The sequence below is a fragment of the Passer montanus genome, unplaced genomic scaffold (assembly GCF_014805655.1).
Source record: "Passer montanus isolate IOZ18808 unplaced genomic scaffold, ASM1480565v1 scaffold10, whole genome shotgun sequence".
NCBI lineage: Eukaryota > Metazoa > Chordata > Aves > Passeriformes > Passeridae > Passer > Passer montanus.
This window is the reverse complement of record NW_024356505.1, coordinates 24507204-24529891: the sequence shown is the minus strand read 5'-3', so window position 1 is coordinate 24529891 and position 22688 is coordinate 24507204. Positions and strand designations below refer to the sequence as shown.

Sequence of the window (22688 nt, the reverse complement as noted above, 5' to 3'; positions counted from 1 at the left end):
CATTGAGCACAATGAGTCTCAGCTCTGCTCCCCATATGGGCTTGTGGGAAAGGTTACTAAATATAGAATAGGAGTAAATAGGAAAGTAAAAAGAGGGAAAAGGAAAAAACTGGTAGGATACAATGACTTGATCAAAACAAATTCACTTGCATCGTACTGCATAGTCCAGAATTGTTACCAGTCCCTACTATGTATTCAATAACCACAGATGGTTGCAGAACAATATAACAAATATGCTGACAACATAGAATTGGCTTTAGCTCCTTTCACAGAAAGTTCTGAGAAGTAAGAGGCCTGGCTTATTATTATTCCTTATATGGGAATGTAGTGAAAATTATCACCCTGATTTTGTTCTGGAATAACACTTGCTAGAAAAGGAAAAAAAAAAAAAAGGTTATTTCACTGTCAAGAGGAGCTTGTGAAATTTTGCTAACCAGATTCTTGGTTATGCTTTCTTCTTACCTTCGGGCAGGCAGGATCAGTCTTTGCTGTTCCAGAAACTCCTTGTAGTGGGTCTCTTCTGCAGATGTAGCCTAACTTCCTGTCACAGGCACTGTCTGCCCAGTACCCATCCTAGTTGCGGTTTGGGAAGAGGTGAAAAGCAGTGAGGCCGAAACGTTTTACTTTAGAAACATTATCATTCTTTTCAAAATACTGTTTCAATGTGAATAGCTGTATTTTTTAGTGGATTCAAGGTATTTGAGCTTGGAGGTAAGGTTATGTTAAGCTAAGTGGCACAGCCAGACTGTTAAGGTTTACTTGGCATATAATGTACGCTTACAATCAGATATGAATATTTTATACATTTATGAAATTTCATTCTAAATTTAATTTAGAACAACCATATGTCTGAGTGAATAAAGGTAACATTCTTTGATTTTATACAGCTTAGCAACTATGCTAAGTTGCATTAAAAATCTCCCTGGAAATGTAGCTAAAAGTCAAATAGTGCAGTGCTACACTGCATGATTAATGTGGAATGCTTCACCTTTCCTGCCATAATGACACAATCTTCTTGGCCAGTGACTTCTTGTGTTGGTTCTCCAGGCAACCACTTGGTATATGTGACAGGAGTCCCATCACTCCACTCAAAGTACATTTGAATTTTGAGGTCATTCAGGCCAATCCACAGCTCATCAACAGCTCCTAAGGACAGGAATTCATTTGTGTTATTACCCAAGTTGAAACAGTCCATAGGAGTGAGATTTTATGGAGATGAGCTGAAATTGCAATGCTGCAATATTGCAATGCAAATTCATCTGTATTAAAAGACAGGAGTTTATTTTAAAATGTAACTCTCATTCTTCTTTCAATAAGTTAAAAATGAGATACCAGCAGGAAATTATATTGGTCAGATTTATCAGTAAAGTACATTACTGTATCTACAGCTACAAGGAGTCTGATGCAGATAATCCACTTAAATGCTGTAGTGACTAGAGCTGTTATTTCCTTCAAGTGATTTCATGCAGTGAAAAACAAATGAAAATCAAAATTAAAAGAATGAAAATGAAAATGAAAATTCAGTAATGACTCCTCTTGAGGGTTTTTTAGCTTTCGCATTTTTCTAACCTATATATCTGTGGCCTTCCCTACTAATATTCATAAAAAGGAAGAAATAATTATTTTATTTAAATCCTGTACGATTTCTAGTAGTACAGGTCTGTATTTGCACCAAACACTGCCCTGCAGAAATACTCACTGTAGCCAAGCTGAGACAGTATGAAGCCATGCTCCTCAGGGCTGTGGATACTGGCCAGGTCACCATTGCTCTCATTGCAGGAAATTAGAGCTTCTCTCCATTCCTTGGGGTCTCTATGAACCATGAAACAGTGACCTCCATAGGGCAACCATTCTTCTGGGCATTTAACAGACTCTACATCCCCTCAAAATCAACAGATATTTCAAGTTTTTAAATGGTGCAAATTGAAGCATAGAATAACTGAAATTACATTTGAAATTTAGCTAATCAACAAATTAGAGTGAAAAGGATGTGGCAACAAACAAGCAGTACTTCAGTATTTTAATCTGTATGTTGTTGCTCATGGTGCCTTTAGAGAAAGCAAACTGCATTGAACAAAAGAGGAAAAGACTGGAGCCAGTTGTTACTGGGCTTCACTAGTGTGAAGTATTCACTGTCCACAGGAATATTTTGGAATTTCATATGCAGCATTTCCACGCAATATATCCCACCCAATTGCGATTTTTATATTTCATAAAGGAAAGACATTATTACTGCAGCACAAGTGATTCTCTGCACACATGGCTTTTCATGCCAGCTCTCACTAAATAAACCAGAGAGAAGTATAGTAGAAAAGTGGTCCAAAGGAAGCTCCTTTCTGCCATCTTTCTAGATCAAAATTTTAGAAATATTTATAGCAATCTAGAAAGATTGCCATCTTTTTGCCATCAAGAATTTGCTCTGAGCCTGCTGATGACATTTTCCCAACCCTTCTGTGACAAACCTCAGTGTTTCTGTTAGAATGCACTGCAGGAAGGGTGAAGCATCTCTAACTTTATTTTCATGTCCATGCAGACCATGATACTTTCATGAAACTCTATGGCTTAACCCAGTGCCTCTGGAATTGTGAATAATAACATAAAGTAAAAAACGCTTGTGTGGTTAGTGGGCTCCAGGAACATTTTCAGTATTTAAATATATTTTGCTAAAGAAATAACAATAAGCTATGTTCTGTACCTGTCATCATAGCAGTTAACCAAATTTCAATGCTTGCACTTTCTTTTTAATTTAAATAGCCATTAGATTTAACTTTATTGAAACAACTTATGCCTTTATCAAGAGGTTTTTTATTTGGTTGACATACCTGATGGAAGAATTAAAGGATCCTTTGTAGATTTTTCCTTTTTACAGATATAGCCAAGTTTCAGCTCACATGGCTGGTTTTCCCATTTAGTATCTCTTCTGGGGTTCAGTACTGCACAGAGTTTTTCAGACTCAGGCTCAGGGCTTCCTTCATGGGATAAAAACCAATTATTTTTATGTAGCACAGGGTTTATATCAGCAGCTAAAAGAGCAATTTACTGATCACCTTTTCATGTGTCAATTACAGGCTCATTATTTCACTCCTACAATTATTTTTCTACCAGGGATAATGAAATGTAATTTAGAAGCACTCATCAAAATATTTCTTTTGATTCTTATTGCATAATTCACACATTTGATTACAGAATAGTGGTCCTTTCTGCATGTCCCATTGCAATTTGAATGCAGATTTGCTCCTTGCTGCAAGCAGAACCTCCTGACGTTCCCTCACAATTACTGTCTCTCCTGTGCCTGCCTCTTCCACCAACACCCTCAGAGTTTTTCCAGAGGACCACTCTCCCTGGGGTATGGTCAGTGTTTCCTTCTCAGAGAGGCCCACAGTGTGATTAATTACTTTTTTCCCCCTCCCCCCACAGAAGTTACAGCTTAATTCTGCACTGAACTGGAAGCGTGTAGATCAGCTCATGACCACAGCCACTGCGTGAGAAGCCCTGGGGCTGTGGGTGAGTGACCTCAGAGCCGACCTCTCAGCCCTGCAAAGCTTGAGGAATTTGATCAGCTCAACAGAAGGTAGAAAATCTTCCACCAGCCTCGGCAGCTCTGGGCTTTCCCTTCATCTTCTGTGCCAGGTAAAAGCGGGTGCCACCTCTGAGTCTTGGGAAGGCAGAAAGTTGGACTATGCCTGCATTTATTCAGAATTGCTGCAACCAGCTGTTGCCATGGCAATAATTGACTCTCAAAGATAAACTGTCAATGCCATGAACTCTTGAATGAGAGGAGAAGAGTAAAAAAGCATAAGAAGTGAAGAGGAAGGCTTTGCAAGAGCAATGCTCACTGGCAGCTGAGTCCTTGCAGGATGCAGGGTCTGATAACCCTGTGACAGTTGTAGAGACACAGAGAATTTCTGACTTGAAGGCATCCCAGTATCATCCCAGTATGACACAGCTCAACTAGGGTGTTTTACTTTATCTGCCTCTGATAGGAGATGAGGTTATTTAGGTCTTCTGCTTGAAATTCCATGAGTTATATCTAGTGAAGAAAAGCGTAATTCTCAAATTATAATTCCAAAAATTGTTTAAAAAGATTACTACCTGGTGCCCAGTTAAAGTATCTGAAGGGAAAGCCACCACTCCACTGCCAGCCACTGTTGAGATTCAGACTGTTAAGCCCAATCCAGAGAGAGGATCTCGTGCTGTCAATCAAATCTAGATAACCAAAATAATTTAATTTTAATGAGATTTGCTAGGAAAACTTAGCATTTCTAAAGTTTAGAAGAAGATAGTAGAAGTCTTAGTGATTTCTAAGTTCAGTACAGAATTCATGTTTACTGTAATAAACTCAGAGGTTTTTTTCTGTAGATAAAGGGTAGAGAATTGAAAAAGGTTATTTTACATATTAGTTTATCTGAACTTAATGCTATTCTGCAGTTATATATAAGCAATAAGCTTTGAAAATGGAAAGATTGAATTTCTATTATTAATATTGTTATGTTTTCTTGCTTGTGGTGCAACTGATAGGTTCAACCTTCCTTCTACATTGTGCATAAATCTATAAAGTCTGTATAAAATTTGTATCATATTTCAAAACAACTATTTAATTAGCTATACATGAAGAATACTGATTTATTAACACAAAATATAATCATAGAACGTGTCAAATAATGTAATTGCCATGTAATTGCCATGTGACTCTTTCTAGAATCTTCCTAGTGTTTTCTGAGCTTGAGCTAACTTTTGCTTAATTAGCTGAAAATCCTTAGATTAAAAAAACAAAACAAAACAAAACAAAACAAACCCCAAAAACAAAACAACAACCCCCCAAAACAACCCAATAATAATAATAATAATAATAATAATAGTAAATAACAACAACAACAACAATAATAATAATAATTTGCAATAGAAATTTCACAATTTACTAAAGTTCCACAGATAAAAAACTTAATGTACTGTAATTGTATTATTTCTGATTAGTATAGATACCGCTTTCTTACATCAATTATTCACTGTAATGTGATAAAAGCATTGAAACATTTGTTATCAGTCAAAAAAAACTTTTCAAAAGAGCTTTTACTGAATCTTGCTTATTAGTTCACCTCTTAGATATATTTGTTCATGTATCTCTGTGACACTTAATAATTCAGCATTCTGCTGCTGACAGCTCCTCCTTGCTTGGTGCCATGTGAGAGCTGACTGGTGGTTTATCTGGTAGTAGGTTCCTGTCAAAGGATCTGTGCTCCAAAATCGGTCAATGTCTGTGAGAGAGAAAGGTGATTTAGTACCCGAGGCGGTAATAAACGTTACACAAAGTGTTATGGCAAAATTTAACTGCAAGCTTATTTGTGAAATAACAGTTTGGGGCAATTAAGGCTCAGACCCACAAGTTATGCTGATCTTTGTTAAGAAAAGAGGGTGTGTCATTGACACATTGTCATTATCAGTGATTAGCCTTTCATCCTTTATTTGCACTTTCCTCTTCAAATTTATTATCTCCAGGAGAAAAAGAATATTGTAAAGAGGCCACTAAGTCAAAACTGTATCATGATCATTTTCTACCCTGAAAACCTGTTCAGAAGCTTATTCATAGGCTATGCCCAAGTTTATTCTTGGCTGGAACACAACTGAAATACAAACATTTGCAGTAATGAAACCTTTCTTGTGAAAGTGCCATGACTGATTACATGTACAATGCTATAGGCCTGGGGAAGAGCAGCTGGAAAGTTGTCCAGTGGAAATGGACATGGGGGTGCTGGTTGATAACTGGCCAAACGTGAGCCATATAGTGCCCAGGTGGCCAAGAAGGCCAACAGCAGCTTGGCCTGTATCAGCAATGGTGTGGCCAGCAGGAGCAGGGCAGTGATTGCCCCTCTGGCTCTGCACTGGTGGGGCCACACCTCAAATACTCAGCTCAGTCTTGAGCCTGACTGCAGTAAAGAGCTTGAGGTGCTGGAGCCCCTCCAGAGGAGGGCAAGAGAGCTGGTGAAGGGTCCTGTCAGGAGCAGATGAGGGAATTGAGGTTGTACTTGTGGTCTGCGTGTGTTTTAGATAACCAGAATGTTGAAATTGTCTTCTGAGAGCTCACTGTTAGCAAAACTGTTCACTGGGCAAATAATAAAATGAGCTGTGATTACAACATATCCTAAATTTCTCTTTTGTTGAGAAAAAAACCATTAAATTTCTTAAATGGTTTGTTAGAGGAAAAGTTTTCTATTTCTTATTGTGTTTCTTTACTGCTGATTCAGACATTTTTAACATTCTTTTTTAACTGTAGACTCAAGTATTAGTGATAATGTCCCAACAATTTTATAATGCCAAATACTTCACATATTCTGGTTTATATAATGAGGATGTAATGAGATTTTTTGAAGCTACTGCTGCAATATTGCACCAGAGAATAATTTTCACCAAAGCAGTCAGTGGTGGTTGGTGGTGATTGAGAGCGAGCTGAACTTGGTTTACCAGTGCAGTGCTCCCATCAAAATGACAAATTGTGATTCTGGTTCTGTCGTATTGAACTGAAAACTTAGGTTAGAGGCAGCATTTTTAATATCTTCATGAACATTTGGGGTTCTTTATCCTGCACTCCCATGACATTACTTTTATCTGTTTAAAATAGCATTATTTTGTCATACATTCTGAAACACTAAAAGAGAAATTCTGATGATGCTAACATTTCAGTAAAACCTCTGAGCCAACCTTTTAATTTTATATCTTTCAGAAAATAAACTACATCCTTCCATGAGCTGTAGACCAATCTTGTTATACAGAACAGGGCTTTGCTTGGGTACAAAAGGTTAGACTACTGCTATCACAAATATCAGTGAGTATTAGACTGTGAATTGCACTCAATTTTCAGGTGATTCTATGCTGAAGAGAGTCCTATTTAAAGCACACTGTTCTTTCCTCAGTCTTAACTATTGATGGACACACACATACAACTTTCAGCCTGACTGTAGGTTATTAGAAAGTAGATTTGTTACTTCTGTCAGGAAGTCATTGCATGAAAGAGACATTTTGAGTAAAATTTAGGCCACTACACGGTTTTTCCCTTGTACTTTAGCAGCATCTCAAAATTGATATATTTATGTAGCAGGGTTGTGTTACGGGGTCTGTGTCAGCATGTGGGACTTACTGGCAGCTGGGCAGAACCCAAACAAATGGTCCTCATCGAAGCTGGGCGTTGTTGCACACCAGAACAAACCATCTGACCTGCCAGCAGCTGTGCACTCAGCGTACCATCTTCCACTCAGCAGGAAGGGGAAGGCACACGGAGCTCCATTGGAATTTCCTAACAGTGTAAACACGTCTGAGGGAGCAAAAGAGAAGTTTTAATATAGCTTTGTGAATATATGTGTGTCTGTACTCTCCATAAGACAACGTGGAGAAAGCATGACAAGTGTTTCACCAGTGTAATTGGGGAACTGCTGTTACCAGAAATGTCTTCCGTGGAAGTTCTTGGCAGGTTTTGCAATTTACCCTTTGCTTCTGGGGTACATCATCAGATGTGCCAGCTAGAAATTGAGCAGTTTCATGGTATAGACAACCATGAAAGAGCTGCAGTGATTTTTATCTCTAATATAATATAATATAATATAATATAATATAATATAATATAATATAATATAATATAATATAATATAATATAATATAATGTATATTATATAATATGTATTATTATACGTATATAAAATACGTACATATGTATATATGTATACATAATATGTATTATATGTATTATATATGTACATATGTATTATACATATGTATTGTATGTATTATATATGTATTATATATATACATATATATAAAATATTATATATTTTTATCTCATATCTAATTTTCTAAAATTCATGCTATCTTTTTATCATGTGGCTTAAATTCCACTTCATGTGGTTCAATATTGTGGGATATTTTGGCACCTGAAATCTCCTAGAGCAACTGAAGCTCTTATGCATGGAATTATTTCCTTACATTTAATATTGATAGATTTTCCCTTTCATACAATAATACTAATACAAGCTCTGTAGTAATAGTATGCAGTTAAATAAAGTGCTTTGATTACAAAGTCCCAGAATCACAGAATGGCTCAGGTTGGAAGGGATCACAGAGGGTTATCTGGTCCAAGCTCCCAGCTCACGCAAGGCCATCCCAGAGCACATGGTCCAGGAGGGTGTGCAGATGGCTGTTGAATATCTCCAGTGAGGGAAACTCCACAACATCTCTGGACAATCTGTTCCAGTGCATGGTAAAAGAACTTCTTCCTCTTGTTCAAGCAGAACTTTGTGTTATTCGGTTTCTGCCCATTGTGTTATTGCTAGGCACCACTGGGAAGAGTGATTAACACTAACAATTAAAAAAAAACCTACATCTACATTTGCTTTAAAAGTAAAGAACAAAAAATATTCACATTTCTCACATACTGCACTGTGTCTGAACCTAAGCAGCTGTTTTTCTCTAGGATGGAGTGACACAGGCCTGAATATGTGAGCTAATCATTCTCTAGTAGTCCACAATAGCCTCAGGGGGAAAAGCTGGTTTTAGGCTAAGGCGGGCAGAAACCAAAAGATCCTATCTCTGATGGCAAACAAGTCGATTCAATAAACCACCAAAAATAACCTTAAACCTTACCTTCGTAGCTTTGAGAGCACAGATTATCCATGGTTCCATAGATCTTCCATTTATCCATTGCCTCTGATCCTGTTTTCAGCAAAATATTTTCTCTTTTTTTGCCAGCACTGAGAAATAAATCTTCCCCTTGGATTGCCAAGGCTGCATTTCTGCATTCCCATTTCTGGAACTCACTTTTCTTGTTGCATGGGTACAGAGAAATTTTAGCCTGGTTTCTCTTGTTGGGCACTCCCAAGCATTGTGCAAATGCCACGCTCATTAACTGATGATCAGAGACCCACCTGAATTTTTGTAAATCATTGTTTTCCTTGCAAGCAGCTGTTGTGACTACCTCAGAACTCTGAGCAATTAAACAGAACTTAGTATCTTCATTAAATATTAAGAATATTTCCTTGTCTGTAAAACAAAACATTCAGAATAACTGGTTAGGGTGAGCACATTGTAAGGGGAGGTTGTGAGGAGAAATATGTGCTGTTTATTCTATGCTGATCTATGCTATGATTCTATCCTGACTCATGTCAGGAGGCTGCAAATTTTACAAGGATCAAATGGCATTTTCAAGACACATTTCATTCATTCTGGGAAGGAAAAGTAAGTACAGCTCAGTAAATTCATGGGAACACAATACAGGGGAATAAGAACACATAAACTACATTAAGACAGCTTCAGATATGTGATCATAATAATGGAATTTTATCTTCTTCTGAAAAGCACATTTCATTCAAGAATTCCAAAAGAGACCTTTACTGAAAATTTGCAAGTTGGCCATCACTTTCATGCATTATAGATTTAGCTCCTGTGACATACATCTCCATGGGGTCCCATTTGTGCTTAATAGAGTTAGTGAGTACTCCTTCTGGAATTTACATGTTCTGTTATGGTTTGGGAATTTTTTTAGAATTAGAAACCATGTAATGGTGGCTTGTTACCTTGCCTCGATCCAGTATCATTTCCTTAGTACATTTGTCATAAGTCAACACAATTTGCGCAATAAATCACAAACATTGTCACAAGAACAAACAGTGATATAAATATAGATTCTGTATAGGTACTATAGGTGTGGGCCTGCATGCCTGTGCATTGTGAGTGCCACACAAGACAGTTAACACTCCCAAAGGATTACAGGCAGCCTGCTGTTGTAATCCATTGAGATTAGTAAACCCTGCTGGGAAGGGCTGTCCAGAACTGCAGCTCTGCTGTGACCCACAAAGCAAGTCCTCCTGGGCAAACAGCTGCATGCTCTTAAAAATGTCAGGTAGCATGCAGCTCTCACTGGCTTTGGGTCATGAGGGATTGAAATTTGGACTACAAGGAATATTCTAGGACCTATAGAAAAGGAGGGCAAGGTTTTGCCCTTCAGCCCTCTGTGCCTCAAATTCACACCTGGAAACAGAGATGCAGCTTCACTGCCATGTCCCTCTGAGACAATAGCTCAGAAGAGGCAGTGAGATTCCCCTCCACATACTAAAGTAAATTTTTAGGAAAAGTGTAGGATGTTAGGGCAAACCAGTGTTGGGTAGTGAACAGAGGAGAAAGTCTCTGGGAAATTCTGAGAGGGTATGACAGAAAGAAGAGTTCTTGTGCTCTTCCAGAAGGTCCCTGTATTACTTTGATCAGCTCAGTAATGTATAGGAATTTCACTTCTGTGAATCTAAATTTGAAGCTGAGACTTAGTTTCTTCTTTCCTTGTCCATTTAGGCAAAAAGTTTTAAATATTATAAAGTCTTTAATTTCTTACTGCTGAGTAAATAAGTGCTTAGTGTAGTCCCCTAAGTACCAGCTGTTGTCCCTCATTAAAATTTTTGGATCTAATAATAGGAGTTCTGGCTGGAAACTGTGAAGTTTCTGCTTTTGGGTCAGGTTTCCAGCTCACAGAGCAGGTGAGAGACCCTCTTTTTTTGTACAGGGTCACATGGAACAGTGTCTGCTTTTGGAAGCTGTGATAGGTACCCCACTCCACAAGTCTAATGAACTGAAGACTAAAGTAAACACATCTTTGAAAATTATCATATACTTACTTAAAAAGGAGCTGTGATCTGTCTTTGGCCAACTTCACTTAAGTATCCCTCTCATCTTTACTCTCACTGCTGTAGTGGTTATTCCACAGCTGTTATTGATTCTCAAATATTTCTAATTTTTTTTTCCACTGGCTTGTTCTCAGCCACATTGCTGCACCTTACATCAATCCACATGTTCCACCTCATCCCACACGATCTCATGTTAAGGCTAGGAGATACACATGCAACACCCTATTTAATTACTTTATCCTTCTCACTTTTTTGTGAGTCAGTCACACATACAGACAAAGACTATGGAGCACACTGTAAAGTTCATCTACTTTACAGTAGCAAACATAACCAAAAAATAAGTTGTACCCAAAAGGCAATCTTTATTCACATATGTGACTCAGTCCTGACTTTTGATTCCCAGCTTTATCCCATTTTGGGTATTCCCCTCTCTTTAAAAGTAAATCAACATCTCTGTATCTGTTTTGTGGAAACTTCTGTGGACCACTCCCATTAACAGAAATATGAAATGTACAGTAGTAAATCTATATGGAAGTCTTAAATCCAGAGAAACCAGCAAGACAACAAAGATGTCCACTTTCACATCCACTTTTGCAGGAGATAGTAAAAAATAAACTCACCGAGTGTCTGAAAAGCAGTATGAACAAATGACAGGAAAACTAAAACTGTAGAAAAGGTCAAGTTTTTCATTCTGTCTTCTTATTCACAAGGAGATGAGATGAAATGAAATTAATTGCTGCAGTAGAAGTCCTTAAAGAATCAGTTGGTGCTGGCTTCTTCTCTGTTTTGGAGATATTTAGTTGAAAGAGAAAACTCTGGGCTCTAAATAAGGAAATATCCTGTCACATGTGGTATTTTGAAATCTATAAATAATTACAAAATTTAAACTTTGCATCTGAAAGTGAAGTTTCCATCCATTCAAATGCAAGTGGCAAAGTTTGAACAGTTCAAGATCATTCCACTGAATTGTTTTTAACTTTCTTAATTCTGTGCTGGAATTGTAACATTCTGATCCTCAAAGACAAAGAAGCAGGGAGTACTCTTTAAATGAATGTATCTTAAATGTCAAACATATGTACCTGAGAAACTCAGAGAAAAATACATGCAAATTTCTTAGCCAGAAAGGTCTTCACTGCTGCAAAAGATATATTGATTTAATTTACTGCAGTGAGCAATATTGACTATTTCAGTATAAAAAATTAACCCCCACAGGACAATTTAATTTTGCGTGGTGACTTGACAAAATGCATGCACCTGACTTTATCTATCTGGTGCATCAGCTAGTAGAACTAGTGGGTTGTTATTTCATGTGAATTTATCTTAGAAGAGCCAACACAAATTAACAAAATCTTTACAAATCATTCTGTGATTTTGAAAAAAAAAACTGCTGCCTTTCAAAATTATTTCATTCATGAAGTAGAAATGAACTTAAGTACTTTACTCTTTCTTTATACCAAGCATAAATGAGACAAGAATAGAGGAATAGTTTCAAATTTTACAAGTGAGCTTCAGTAATTTATTAAGTGGAAATGAACTACAGCCATGATGTACAATCCCATAGTAATTTTGAAAAAAAAGGGAGGAAAGAAATTCAGCTGAAATTGCCCTTCAAATTTTTTCTCATTTTTCTTGGCTTTATTATGAAAATAAATCTCACAGTATTTTCTGCAAGAACAAAGCATCACTTAATGAGATAGAAGAAACTCATTCACACAATACAGTCTTTGGAGTTGTGTTATCAACATAAAATATAGAACATTTAAATAATGATATTATGTTGGATTTTTTTATCTGTTTATTCTTTGCGTTTACTTTGCCTTAATCAGTAACCATCAAACAGCACAGACACCATTTCCGTATTTACCAAAAAAAAAAACAAAAAACAAAAGTATTCTTTGTAACTTACATGAAGGACAGAAAAGAAGATCAAGAAGATTGTCATTAAAAGTAGTTTGAGTAAAAAAATGGCCTTTATTCCTTATCCTCTTCAAAATGTTTTGTTTAATTGACATATCTATAAACTGTCAATCCAATGTAACATTTCCTCTGCAGTTCTTAAGCACTTTCTAAAGGTTTGTAATTCACAGAGGTCCTTGAGATCTTTTTCTCTTCAGAATCTCATAGACCACAGAGAATTCCTAGAAAAACTTAAGCATCTCAGTAAGTCTCTAAAACATTTCAGTAGCAAGGTACTGCTTTATGCCCCACTCTTTTACTGGCCTGAATCATGGACACAGAGCCCAGTTATCAGTCCATTTATCAGAGAGGTGGAGTGTAGTACGCAAAGCTATCCTAAAAGGAGTGATGAAGTGGAATAAAACCAGGAATGCATTCTTCAAAATTTATTTGGCACCTATTTTATTTTATGGTTTATTTATGGCTTTTTTAGTCATATGCCTTGTTCACGTTTCTGTGTCTCCTGCTGTCAGCCTCTTTTTTAAGGAAGAAGACTCATTAGATCAACAAACCATGTATCATCTCCACATGCTAATTAAACACAGAAATGTTATTGTGTAATATATAGATTGTTTATTGATATAGTCTCATGTTCATAATCGATAAAAAACATTCAAAGTCATAGAATAAGACTGTATGTAAAGATTTATTTATTTTGCAAAATTCAAGTTGAAGCCATGAATGAAGGACAAGTATTTGCATTTCACTTACAATACTATCACAAGCAAGATATTTGTGTAAAGGATATAAGACAAGGGCAGCAATGGGGAAAAACAATTCATGTAAATCTCTGTTTATTCCACATATCACTTAAGTAACAGTGTGGAGGCTTCAGAACAGTATGGTGAGGTACTCTCAAAGTGCAGGAACTAGGGCTGACAGCTCTGCAGAATGCTCAGTGTTAGTCTTGACTCTGTAAGTGATGCTATCACAAATTCCTGAATAAGTAACCCACAACTTTTAAATCTAAATTCCCACTAGCTCTGTTATTTTCCTTGCTTGCTGAATTAGCCATTTGGTACAGTACTAAGTCAATAAATACCTGAGAGTATTTATTGAGAAGCATACAGCAGTACTTCCTAATCTTTCCCAAAGGAATAACTGCCAATTTTACTTCATAGTAAAAGTTACATGAACCTGAGAGACTAAGGTTTCCTTTAGTTCAGCTATATTTTTTTCAGCTTAATAATTTATTTTGGCTGTGTTATCCCATCAGACAGCACTATGTTCATTTTTTTCTTTGTTGTTGGTAACATCACTTCCATTGTCTCCTGCAGTTAGGACATGGCTGTATTCCAGCTGCCTGCTGCTTCGCCTCACCTCTCTTCCAGTTCCACTTCCAGTTTTGATCTTGAACAAGAAATAAATCATGAAGCCCACCCCTAATAAAATTATGAGGACCAGAGTAAGTAGTATCCACATATTCAGGTGACCACTGGCTTTGTCCTTTTTGGCATCTGTAAATAAATAAAAAGTAAATAGAAATGAATGAACTGTAGCCACAAACACATATAAGACTATTGAAAACTGTCATTTCTTCCTGAATTACCACGTGGAAAATCTATTGTAATGTCTCTGTGTCAGTCTTTCTCATAGATATTACCAAAAGAGGAGAATCTTACAAAAGGAGGATCAGAGAGGGGGTGATCAATTTACCAAAACATTTCATTATCTTGGGGTTTCCTAAGAGTCTTACTGATAAATTAAGCTGGGAAAGAATCAATAGCAATCAAGTAAATTAAGCTCATACATATATATATATATATACACACAAAATAAATAATATTAAATTTAAGCACGTATCTTTGAAATTAATTGGAAGGGAGAAAACCCTACCTTTCACGTTTCCAGCTGCTTCAAGAATAGCTGTCAAAGATAAAGAGAAATGTTTAGTCAAAATCTAGAAAGGTCACATTTTCTTCCTGACAGTTTCATATTAGCAAAAGGTCTGGTAACCTGCACATCATCATCACTTCTGCAAACACATCTGCTAAATTAGGAGAGCTGAAAAGGCATGAAAGAGTTTTAACTCCATATACCCTTCAATATGCAGTGTTTTGCATATTAAATCCCCCTTCTTGCCTCTTTTGTAATAACCAGAATATCTCCAACCTAAGCAGTACTGGTGCCTGACTGTTTTAAGAGGACTCTTCCTGATTAATTAACCTTGCCCTTTCCACCGACTCTGTTTCTTGTGGAGCCTAGGAAAACTTGATGGACTGCTGAGGACAGCTAAGCTTTCCTGTATCACACACAATCCTTTGGTAGACCCAGCAGGTCTTAATTTACCATTATTTATTTGCATCTATAACCACACGTATAAACCCAAGCTTTCTTGTGCAGCTTTTCCCGGCTGTGCACAGAGGGCGCAGTCTGCAAGGCTTTTCCCGGCCGGCTGCCTGGGAGATGATGGGAGATGCTGGGAGATGATGGGAGATGCTGGGAGATGCTGGAGATGCTGGGAGCTGTCCCCGGCGAGGACGGCTCTCCCTGTGGACAGCGGGAGCCCAGGGATGCGCAGGAGCCGGGCTGCTGCAGCAGAGCCAGGGCAATGCGTGGGGCTCTGGTGTGTTTGCGAGCACGAAGGAGAAGCAGCTGTTAAATTTGTCTCTTGAAAGGGTGCAGAGATGGCTGTAATGGGATAAACACCTGGTTGTGCTGAAACACCGTTCTGCTGGAATTAAATACCCTCTGTACTTTGGCATTGCGCATCAGGGCCACTCACAGTCAAACCCATCACATAAAGAGTGTGGTGAGAGTGAGTTTCTGCTTTCTGACATCTGCTAGCAGAGAGTTATCATTCAGTAGTGTCTGTTGCCTGCAAAGAAAACTAGGCGTTATCCTGAAAGCCGAATTTTTCTTTCAAGAGCATGCCCTGAACAATGCTGTGATTGCTGCTTCCCCCACCAGCTGCAGGTTGGCTTTGGTGGGGGAAAGGACTGAACCTCAGAAACATCCTGAACCTTGGGGTTGTGAAACAGGGCAGGAAATTGGACTTTTTTTTTTGCAGAATTAACAGTTAAACTCCAAAATACCACATGCTTGCTTGGCTTACACTATTCTGATATTTCTACTTCCTGACTAAAGCAGATGGTACTCAGTTATGCAAAAATACAATATTTAAAAAAAAAAAAAAAAAAAAAAAAGCTAACCAAAACACTTCTACTTTTTTCAAAGGTCACTATATGCTCTCTGGATTGCACTTCCGCTCCTGTTTAAATAGGATTGCTTCATCCATCTCTTGCTGGAACAGCATGTATCATAGTACAGCAAGAGGAAGAATAGCAAATTATTGATGTCACTCTTGTTCCATAGAAAGAAAATAGGAATGTCAGGAGAAAAAAAAATGTTTATATTGAAAAAAAAAAAAAAGAAAAGAAAAGAAATTTGGGGTTTTTTTTCAGGAAATATTTGTGTAAGAAAATACAGTGTTAGAAAATCTGAGGTTATGAAGCAAGAAATCATAGACAGGGCAAAAAAAAATACACTTGTATTATTTTTGTCTGAACATTGAAATACTTGTGTCAGTCCTTTGCAACACTCATATGGTGCTATTACTACTGAAATAAAACCACAAATGGAAAGAGTGAATATTAAAGAAGTCACTTACTCTTTGGTTTCTTACAAATAAAGCCCTTTTGGGAAGAGCAGGGCAGGACACTCCAGTGGCCCGTGGCCGCAGACAGCTCCACGCAGAAAGCCAGCTCGTCCCCCGAGGGCTGCCCCTCAGCCCAGTTGACAAAGTCTAAGACACTGTTGTCTTGCCAAAGCAGCTGCAAAAAAAAAAAAAAAAAAAAAGAAAATAAATTTGGGGTTTTTTGTCAGGAAATATTTGTGTAAGAAAATACAGTGTTAGAAAATCTGAGGTTATGAAGCAAGAAATCATAGACAGGGCAAAAAAAAATACACTTGTATTATTTTTGTCTGAACATTGAAATACTTGTGTCAGTCCTTTGCAACACTCATATGGTGCTATTACTACTGAAATAAAACCACAAATGGAAAGAGTGAATATTAAAGAAGTCACTTACTCTTTGGTTTCTTACAAATAAAGCCCTTTTGGGAAGAGCAGGGCAGGACACTCCAGTGGCCCGTGGCCGCAGACAGCTCCACGCAGAAAGCCAGCTCGTCCCCCGAGGGCTGCCCCTCAGCCCAGTTGACAAAGTCTAAGACACTGTTGTCTTGCCAAAGCAGCTGCCCTGATGTGGCAAATGTTAGTATCAATACTAATAATCAGTACAGGAAAGGTCTTCACCTTAATGAATATTGACATATTACTTTCTTCAGCCTATAAAACAATACTGTTTTCATCAGAAATTCCATCTGTGGTTGTTTTTTTTGATGCATTTTATCTCATTTGAGTTTTGTCGTGTCTTGCCAAAGCAGCTGCCCTGATGTGGCAAATGTTAGTATCAATACCAATAGACCCACAGGAAAGGTCTTCACCTTAATGAATCTTGACATATTACTTTCTTCAGCCTATAAAGCAATACTGCTTTCGTCAGAAATTCCATCTGTGGTTGTTTTTTTGTTGCATTTTATCTCATTTGAGTCTTGTCTCAAAAACAAGAGAATTGCTTTCCTAAATTATGATTTGCAGATTTATCAGTTATAATAATATCACAGTTTTAATTTATATTTCTCCGTTTAAATTTTTTTAAATTTATATTTGTCTAGGATATTAAAATTTCAAATTGAAAAAAATTAAATTCAGAATTTTTATAAAAAAATCTCATTATTTCATCAGCACTCAATGAAAATAATGAAGCTTTTACTGTAATGCTAAATTTAAAATTAGCATTAATTTAAATTTAAATTTAAAATGCATTTGAAATGCATTTATTTAAAATTAAAACTTTTTTTTTATAAACTCTAAAAAAAGTTTTGATGTTTCATTGGACTGAAAATAATCTAAAACAAAACCCTTTCTGAATGCTTGTAGTCTGATAATAGTATTTTCCTTCAGATGCATATTTTCTACTGCATGCTTTAGCAAGCAGCCTAATTTTCTCCATACAGACTCACAGAGGAGCATGATGCTGTGGGCTGTGGCTGGACTCCCACACGTCTTCCCCAGCCAAGAGAAGATGACAGCCAGTCAGGACTTTTCCCCAACAGGAAAAGCTTTCTCAGAGACCAGGAATGGGGGACAACCTCTGAGAGGACTCAGGTCTGAACTACAACTCTACTTCAATTGGTTGCTTAAAACCTATTAATTTTATTAATATTTTTTCCATTTAATAAAGTCTGTTTATTATTATTTTAGGATTATATTATTTATATTTATATTATTTATATTTATTTTAAAATAGTTACCATTTACATTTCTGTATATTCCTATCCAGAAGCCGCTTGTCTTGCTTGCATATAAATCTGCATGCTCTGTTAAAAAGTTTGATTCATATATATCTTCTACAGAAGCCAACATACCACCTATTAAAAAAAAATAAAAATGGAATATGATTGGAGATATCTCCGACATAGTTACAGCTTTTGAGACAGGTTAAGGTTAATTAAAAAACCTCTCCCACTGATAGGGAGTAAAGAAGAATTTAAATAGAGAGCACAAGGAAGTGTCCAGCTGTAGGGGAATAGCACAGACAGTGAGAGATCTCATCTCAAGTGAAAGACACAAAGGCACAGAGAAGATGATGACTTTTAAACAGCAGGCAAGGTGCACTATGTTTTCAAGTGGTTAGATGATATTGTTCAGAAGAAATTATGAGTGATTATTTATTTGTTCCTCATGGTTTGACAGAATAATATGTAGCATGAAATACTGCTCAACAAAATCTGTGCAACAAACAAACCTGCAGTTCACACCTCTGTATTAATTTTTGTAGCAGTGGTGGTAGCATAAGAGGGCTAAGAGGATGTAAAAAGGTATGAAACAAAGGATCCATTTATTTTCTCTTTCCTGGCCTCCTGAGACATGGATGAGATAGCTGATGACTCAGCAGCAGAGGTGAATGAGTGCCAAGGTGCTGCTCTGGTCTTGGCCAGGAACAGATGTCTCCAAGGATAAGGAGGGAAGCATTTTCCCTCCCCGGACTCTGCACTCTGCCACGGAGCCTTGATGATAGAGTAAGGGCTACCAGGCAGCACAAGCAATCCCTTTTGGATCAACCTCTTTCACACAGCCCATGTTAAAAGTGAGTGATTGTTATTATGATATTTACTTTGCCTATTGTGTAGGGAAATATATGGAAAAGAAGGGATAAGGCCAGGAACAAATGGACTTTTTCAAGTCACATAAAATTTAAGATCTTATTAAAAGGAGAAATTTTTTGAATGAAGAAATGTAACAAGAAACAAGCACAGCTGGAAAAATAGAACAAGGAAATCACCTTAAACTCAACATAACTTAAAAGCACATAACAGTAAAAAATAAATGAGACATTTATTCCTTATTTTTAATATTTGTAGATTTTGCATTATTACTTTTCAAGATTTTTTCAAGACTTCTTTTTAATGTCAAGATTGAAGTTCTATATTTGGGTGAAAGTAATAATTACCTGATTGAATGCACTGAGTCACAGCCTGAGCCCAGCTCATTTCATTGGCATTGAAATAATAACAGTGGCTTCGGAAAGGAATCCAAGATATGTGATCAGATTCAGGACATTGTCCAATATCCTGGGGGGGATCAGAAGGAAGTACATCTAGAAGAAATGAGATATTATAAATGCTTTCATTCAGTAAGGATTGCAGTTCTTCATATATGAAATCAAACCTTAAAACCACCTTTTCTTAAAAGTGTTTAAAGTATTCTTTGGCACACAGTGCTAGAATTATGAGTGGCTAGGTCAAGAGTGACAGTGAGGATCAGGTCAGCTGTGAGAGGATGACTCAGTGTGAATCTGTGCTCTTCTGTGTTACTAAATAAATCAAACTTGGACTGCTTCAAGGATGTTTGAATGTTCAAGAATTTTGGTTCTAGTTTGTTTTGTTATAATCAACAAATTTATATAAATAAAAGAAGCATTAGAAAGCAGAAAAAAACACCCCTAGAAAACTCCCAAACTCTCCAAGAGTGCACATACGTTTTATTTTAAATATCATAGTAGAATTATGAGTGGCTAGGTCAAGAGTGACAGTGAGGATCAGGTCAGCTGTGAGAGGATGACTCAGTGTGAATCTGTGCTCTTCTGTGTTACTAAATAAATCAAACTTGGACTGCTTCAAGGATGTTTGAATGTTCAAGAATTTTGGTTCTAGTTTGTTTTGTTATAATCAACAAATTTATATAAATAAAAGAAGCATTAAAAAGCAGAAAAAAACACCCTTAGAAAACTCCCAAACTCTCCAAGAGTGCACATACGTTTTATTTTAAATTAAATATCATATCATAGAAATTTCCCATTTAATATTTTCCTCAAGATAACAGTCCTTACATAAAATATCTGAACATCTTTATATCTGACAAAGCATAGAGTAATCTGAGGCTCATTGATAATTTATGTAGTAACCCCTCATTTTCCTATAAGCATATATAACCATGATGTTACATAGTCAGCCTTATTATTCTTCAATATATACTTAAAAATTTTGAATTCAGGCAAAGCAGATCAAGCAAGGTGTCTGCCATAAACCCAAAGTCATTGCCATTGCTTACCTTCAGATTTTTTGCAGACAGAAAGATGTTTCTCATTACAATGTGCTGTTTTCCACCTCCCGGAGAGTGCTAGATAGACACAGGCTATTTTCTGTTTTGGTTCTTCATAGTCCCACTTAGAAAAACTTACTTTCATTTTAGTGGTCCATCTATAATATCCATAATTCTGAAATTGAAATAGACATTAGACATTACTTTTGTAAACTCTCATCTGCTATTTCACCTAAATGCAGTCATACAGAAGCACATTTTCAAATTTATATAGGCAGCTCAGTTTGTGTATCTGTGCTAGTACTGTTAAAATACTGGCTGAATCAGGACTCAGCAACATAAAAGCTGGACACAGCAGCATGGCTCCCGTTCTGGAACATCCCATGGAAGTGTTTTAAGGGTAAATAATGCTCCCTGGGGACTCAGTCCCTTGTCAAACAGTGTTGTAAGGTGGAATCACCACCCCAGAAGAGTCAGATCTCCAGGAAAAGCAGGAAGACCAAAAGAACATGAAACCAGTGGAAAGCTCAGGTGGAAATGGGTCTCAGAGTTGGCTATCAGACAAGGGCTCTAAGCTCCAGCAGTTTTGAGGAGAAACATTCAGGAGTAAACTGCAGCCATCACTATGAGGAACCAGAGAAAATTATTACTTTGTGAGAAGCAAAAGAGAAATATGTTGAGCAGGAATTATCGAGTCTTTGTTTAGACTTTCCTCCTCCCCTTTTTTCCTTTTCTGGGAAGCATCAGAAGAATTACAAGGAAAAGTGAAAAGACACAGGCAATATATTGCTGCCTTTAAGAAGAGGGGAATTAGATGTGATCTCACTGCAGTGTCTAGCTTTGTCAAGAGAGATGCCAAGTGCACCAGGTCATACTGAGCTTGGCATCATCAGGGCAAGATCACTCACTGCCTGGGGAATAGGAGAAACCACAAAGCTTGGCTCTGCAAGTTCAATGATGGCTTATTTATAAGTATCAAGGAATGTCTGGGGATTCAAGCTTGATCAAAAGGGAATTTTAGCTGCTTTCTAAATCATATTGTTATGACTAAAAAACAACCAACTTTGGTGCCAAGTGGACTTAAACACTATTATTTTCGTTTGGGTAGAGATGCCCTGTGTGCTTGTGCAAGTGGAAGGATTTATTTTAAGGTTGGTGACTACCCATCACTTATGTGAGCATTTTTTCTGTTGGGTGTGAGTACAACACTGTTAGAATAGTGGAAATATGTATTGTTCAGCAACAAGTTCATTTTATCAGACAATTTTTCAGCCTTCTGAGGGGTTTTATCAGAGTGTTGCTGTATCATATAACTGGAAATGCTATTTTTGAACAATATTCATTTTAACTATCCCTAGGGATACTGAATTTCAGACATGTTTTGCTATGTTATATATAAGTGTGGAATCACAATTAGTAAAAACAATGAATAGTTAAGATGATTATTACTGATGAAAAAGCTCATTTTTATTATCAAAGTGGTTTAGTCAGCTCAAAGAACAATGAAATAGAAACATGATAATTAAGTACACTTAGCAATTGCATATTCAGTGGGGAAGCTGAAGCTCAATTTGTCACTCAGTCACAGAGCTAACAAGACTGATTGTCACTTGAGTGTTCCCTTACAAAGTGATGGACCTGGATCTCAGTATTCACTATTTCTGCTACAGTATAGCTTTTACAGATTTTAACCTTTGGGACCCTGCAGGCACAACAAAGAGTGTGTGTTCAAAGCTGTGTGGCTTGGCCTATGAACCCTTCTGAACCAAAACGTGCTGGAAAAGCTACAGCTGCCAATGATCATGAGGCACTAGCCCAACTGACCATCTTGCACTCTTTGGGTAGGGGTCAGCTCTCCTAAAAATGGCCATCTGAAAGTTTACTAGGTGTTTTTGCCTAAGTTTCCAAGATTCATACAGAGCTAGTAAAGAGAGACCAGCACCGCCAAAGATTCTCATCCTTCTCCATTGCCTAAAACAGAGTTTAATGATTTAAGATCTGTAAAGTCAAAAGATGTGAGACTGTCCACCTGTCCTAGGTTTCTAAATGTTCATGCCGCAAATCTCCTGCTGATAGTAGCAGCATTTAACTTTATCAACTATTCATTTTTTGATCTTACCACATTGCTGTTGAGCCCAATCCATAAGGGCTCTCCATACTGCACTGCCTGGAGCAGCAAGAATATATTACTGTTATAATCAAAAATGCTGGCAAGCTCTGAAGATTTCTCCTTGCATGCTTTCCTTGCTTCTTCCCAATTCATTTTAGAAGGTATGATCAAATAGCTGCTGTTGCCATAATGGACAAAATCAAAATCTGGAGCACTTCTGGGGTGAAAGAGTTCAGGGTCTGTAGGAAAGAGGTACAAATTTGAAAGGAAGAGGAGAAAACAGAAAATTTACTAGCTGCTGGATAGCAGTATTACTTTTGATTAACAGATGAATATAACATGGCAGCACCAGTATCAAGTA

General features: G+C 37.1%; 2 protein-coding genes across 4 annotated transcripts in view; both read right to left on the bottom strand.

The window, feature by feature from the left end:
• Positions 1-11429, bottom strand: part of LOC120501346 (macrophage mannose receptor 1-like) — a 33075-nt gene extending 21646 nt beyond the window's left edge. The window contains exons 1-9 of one of the 2 annotated variants that reach the window (XM_039707497.1): positions 11276-11429; positions 8629-9024; positions 7133-7306; positions 5097-5255; positions 4093-4206; positions 2823-2969; positions 1700-1882; positions 989-1146; positions 463-573 (exon numbers count right to left, since the gene is read on the bottom strand). In XM_039707497.1, the coding sequence (XP_039563431.1) occupies positions 463-573; positions 989-1146; positions 1700-1882; positions 2823-2969; positions 4093-4206; positions 5097-5255; positions 7133-7306; positions 8629-9024; positions 11276-11345 (1512 nt within the window). In that variant the 5' untranslated portion in view covers positions 11346-11429. The remainder of the gene's footprint in view (positions 1-462; positions 574-988; positions 1147-1699; positions 1883-2822; positions 2970-4092; positions 4207-5096; positions 5256-7132; positions 7307-8628; positions 9025-11275) is intronic. The other variant, XM_039707507.1, reaches the window with a different exon arrangement.
• Positions 11430-13000: 1571 nt separating this feature from the next.
• LOC120501370 (macrophage mannose receptor 1-like) overlaps positions 13001-22688 on the bottom strand; it is a 33607-nt gene continuing 23919 nt past the window's right edge. For both annotated transcript variants that reach the window (XM_039707546.1, XM_039707554.1), the window contains 7 exons: positions 22337-22566; positions 20227-20392; positions 19127-19273; positions 17928-18044; positions 16643-16810; positions 14448-14477; positions 13001-14068 (listed from right to left, as the gene is read on the bottom strand). In XM_039707546.1, the coding sequence (XP_039563480.1) occupies positions 13824-14068; positions 14448-14477; positions 16643-16810; positions 17928-18044; positions 19127-19273; positions 20227-20392; positions 22337-22566 (1103 nt within the window). In that variant the 3' untranslated portion in view covers positions 13001-13823. The remainder of the gene's footprint in view (positions 14069-14447; positions 14478-16642; positions 16811-17927; positions 18045-19126; positions 19274-20226; positions 20393-22336; positions 22567-22688) is intronic.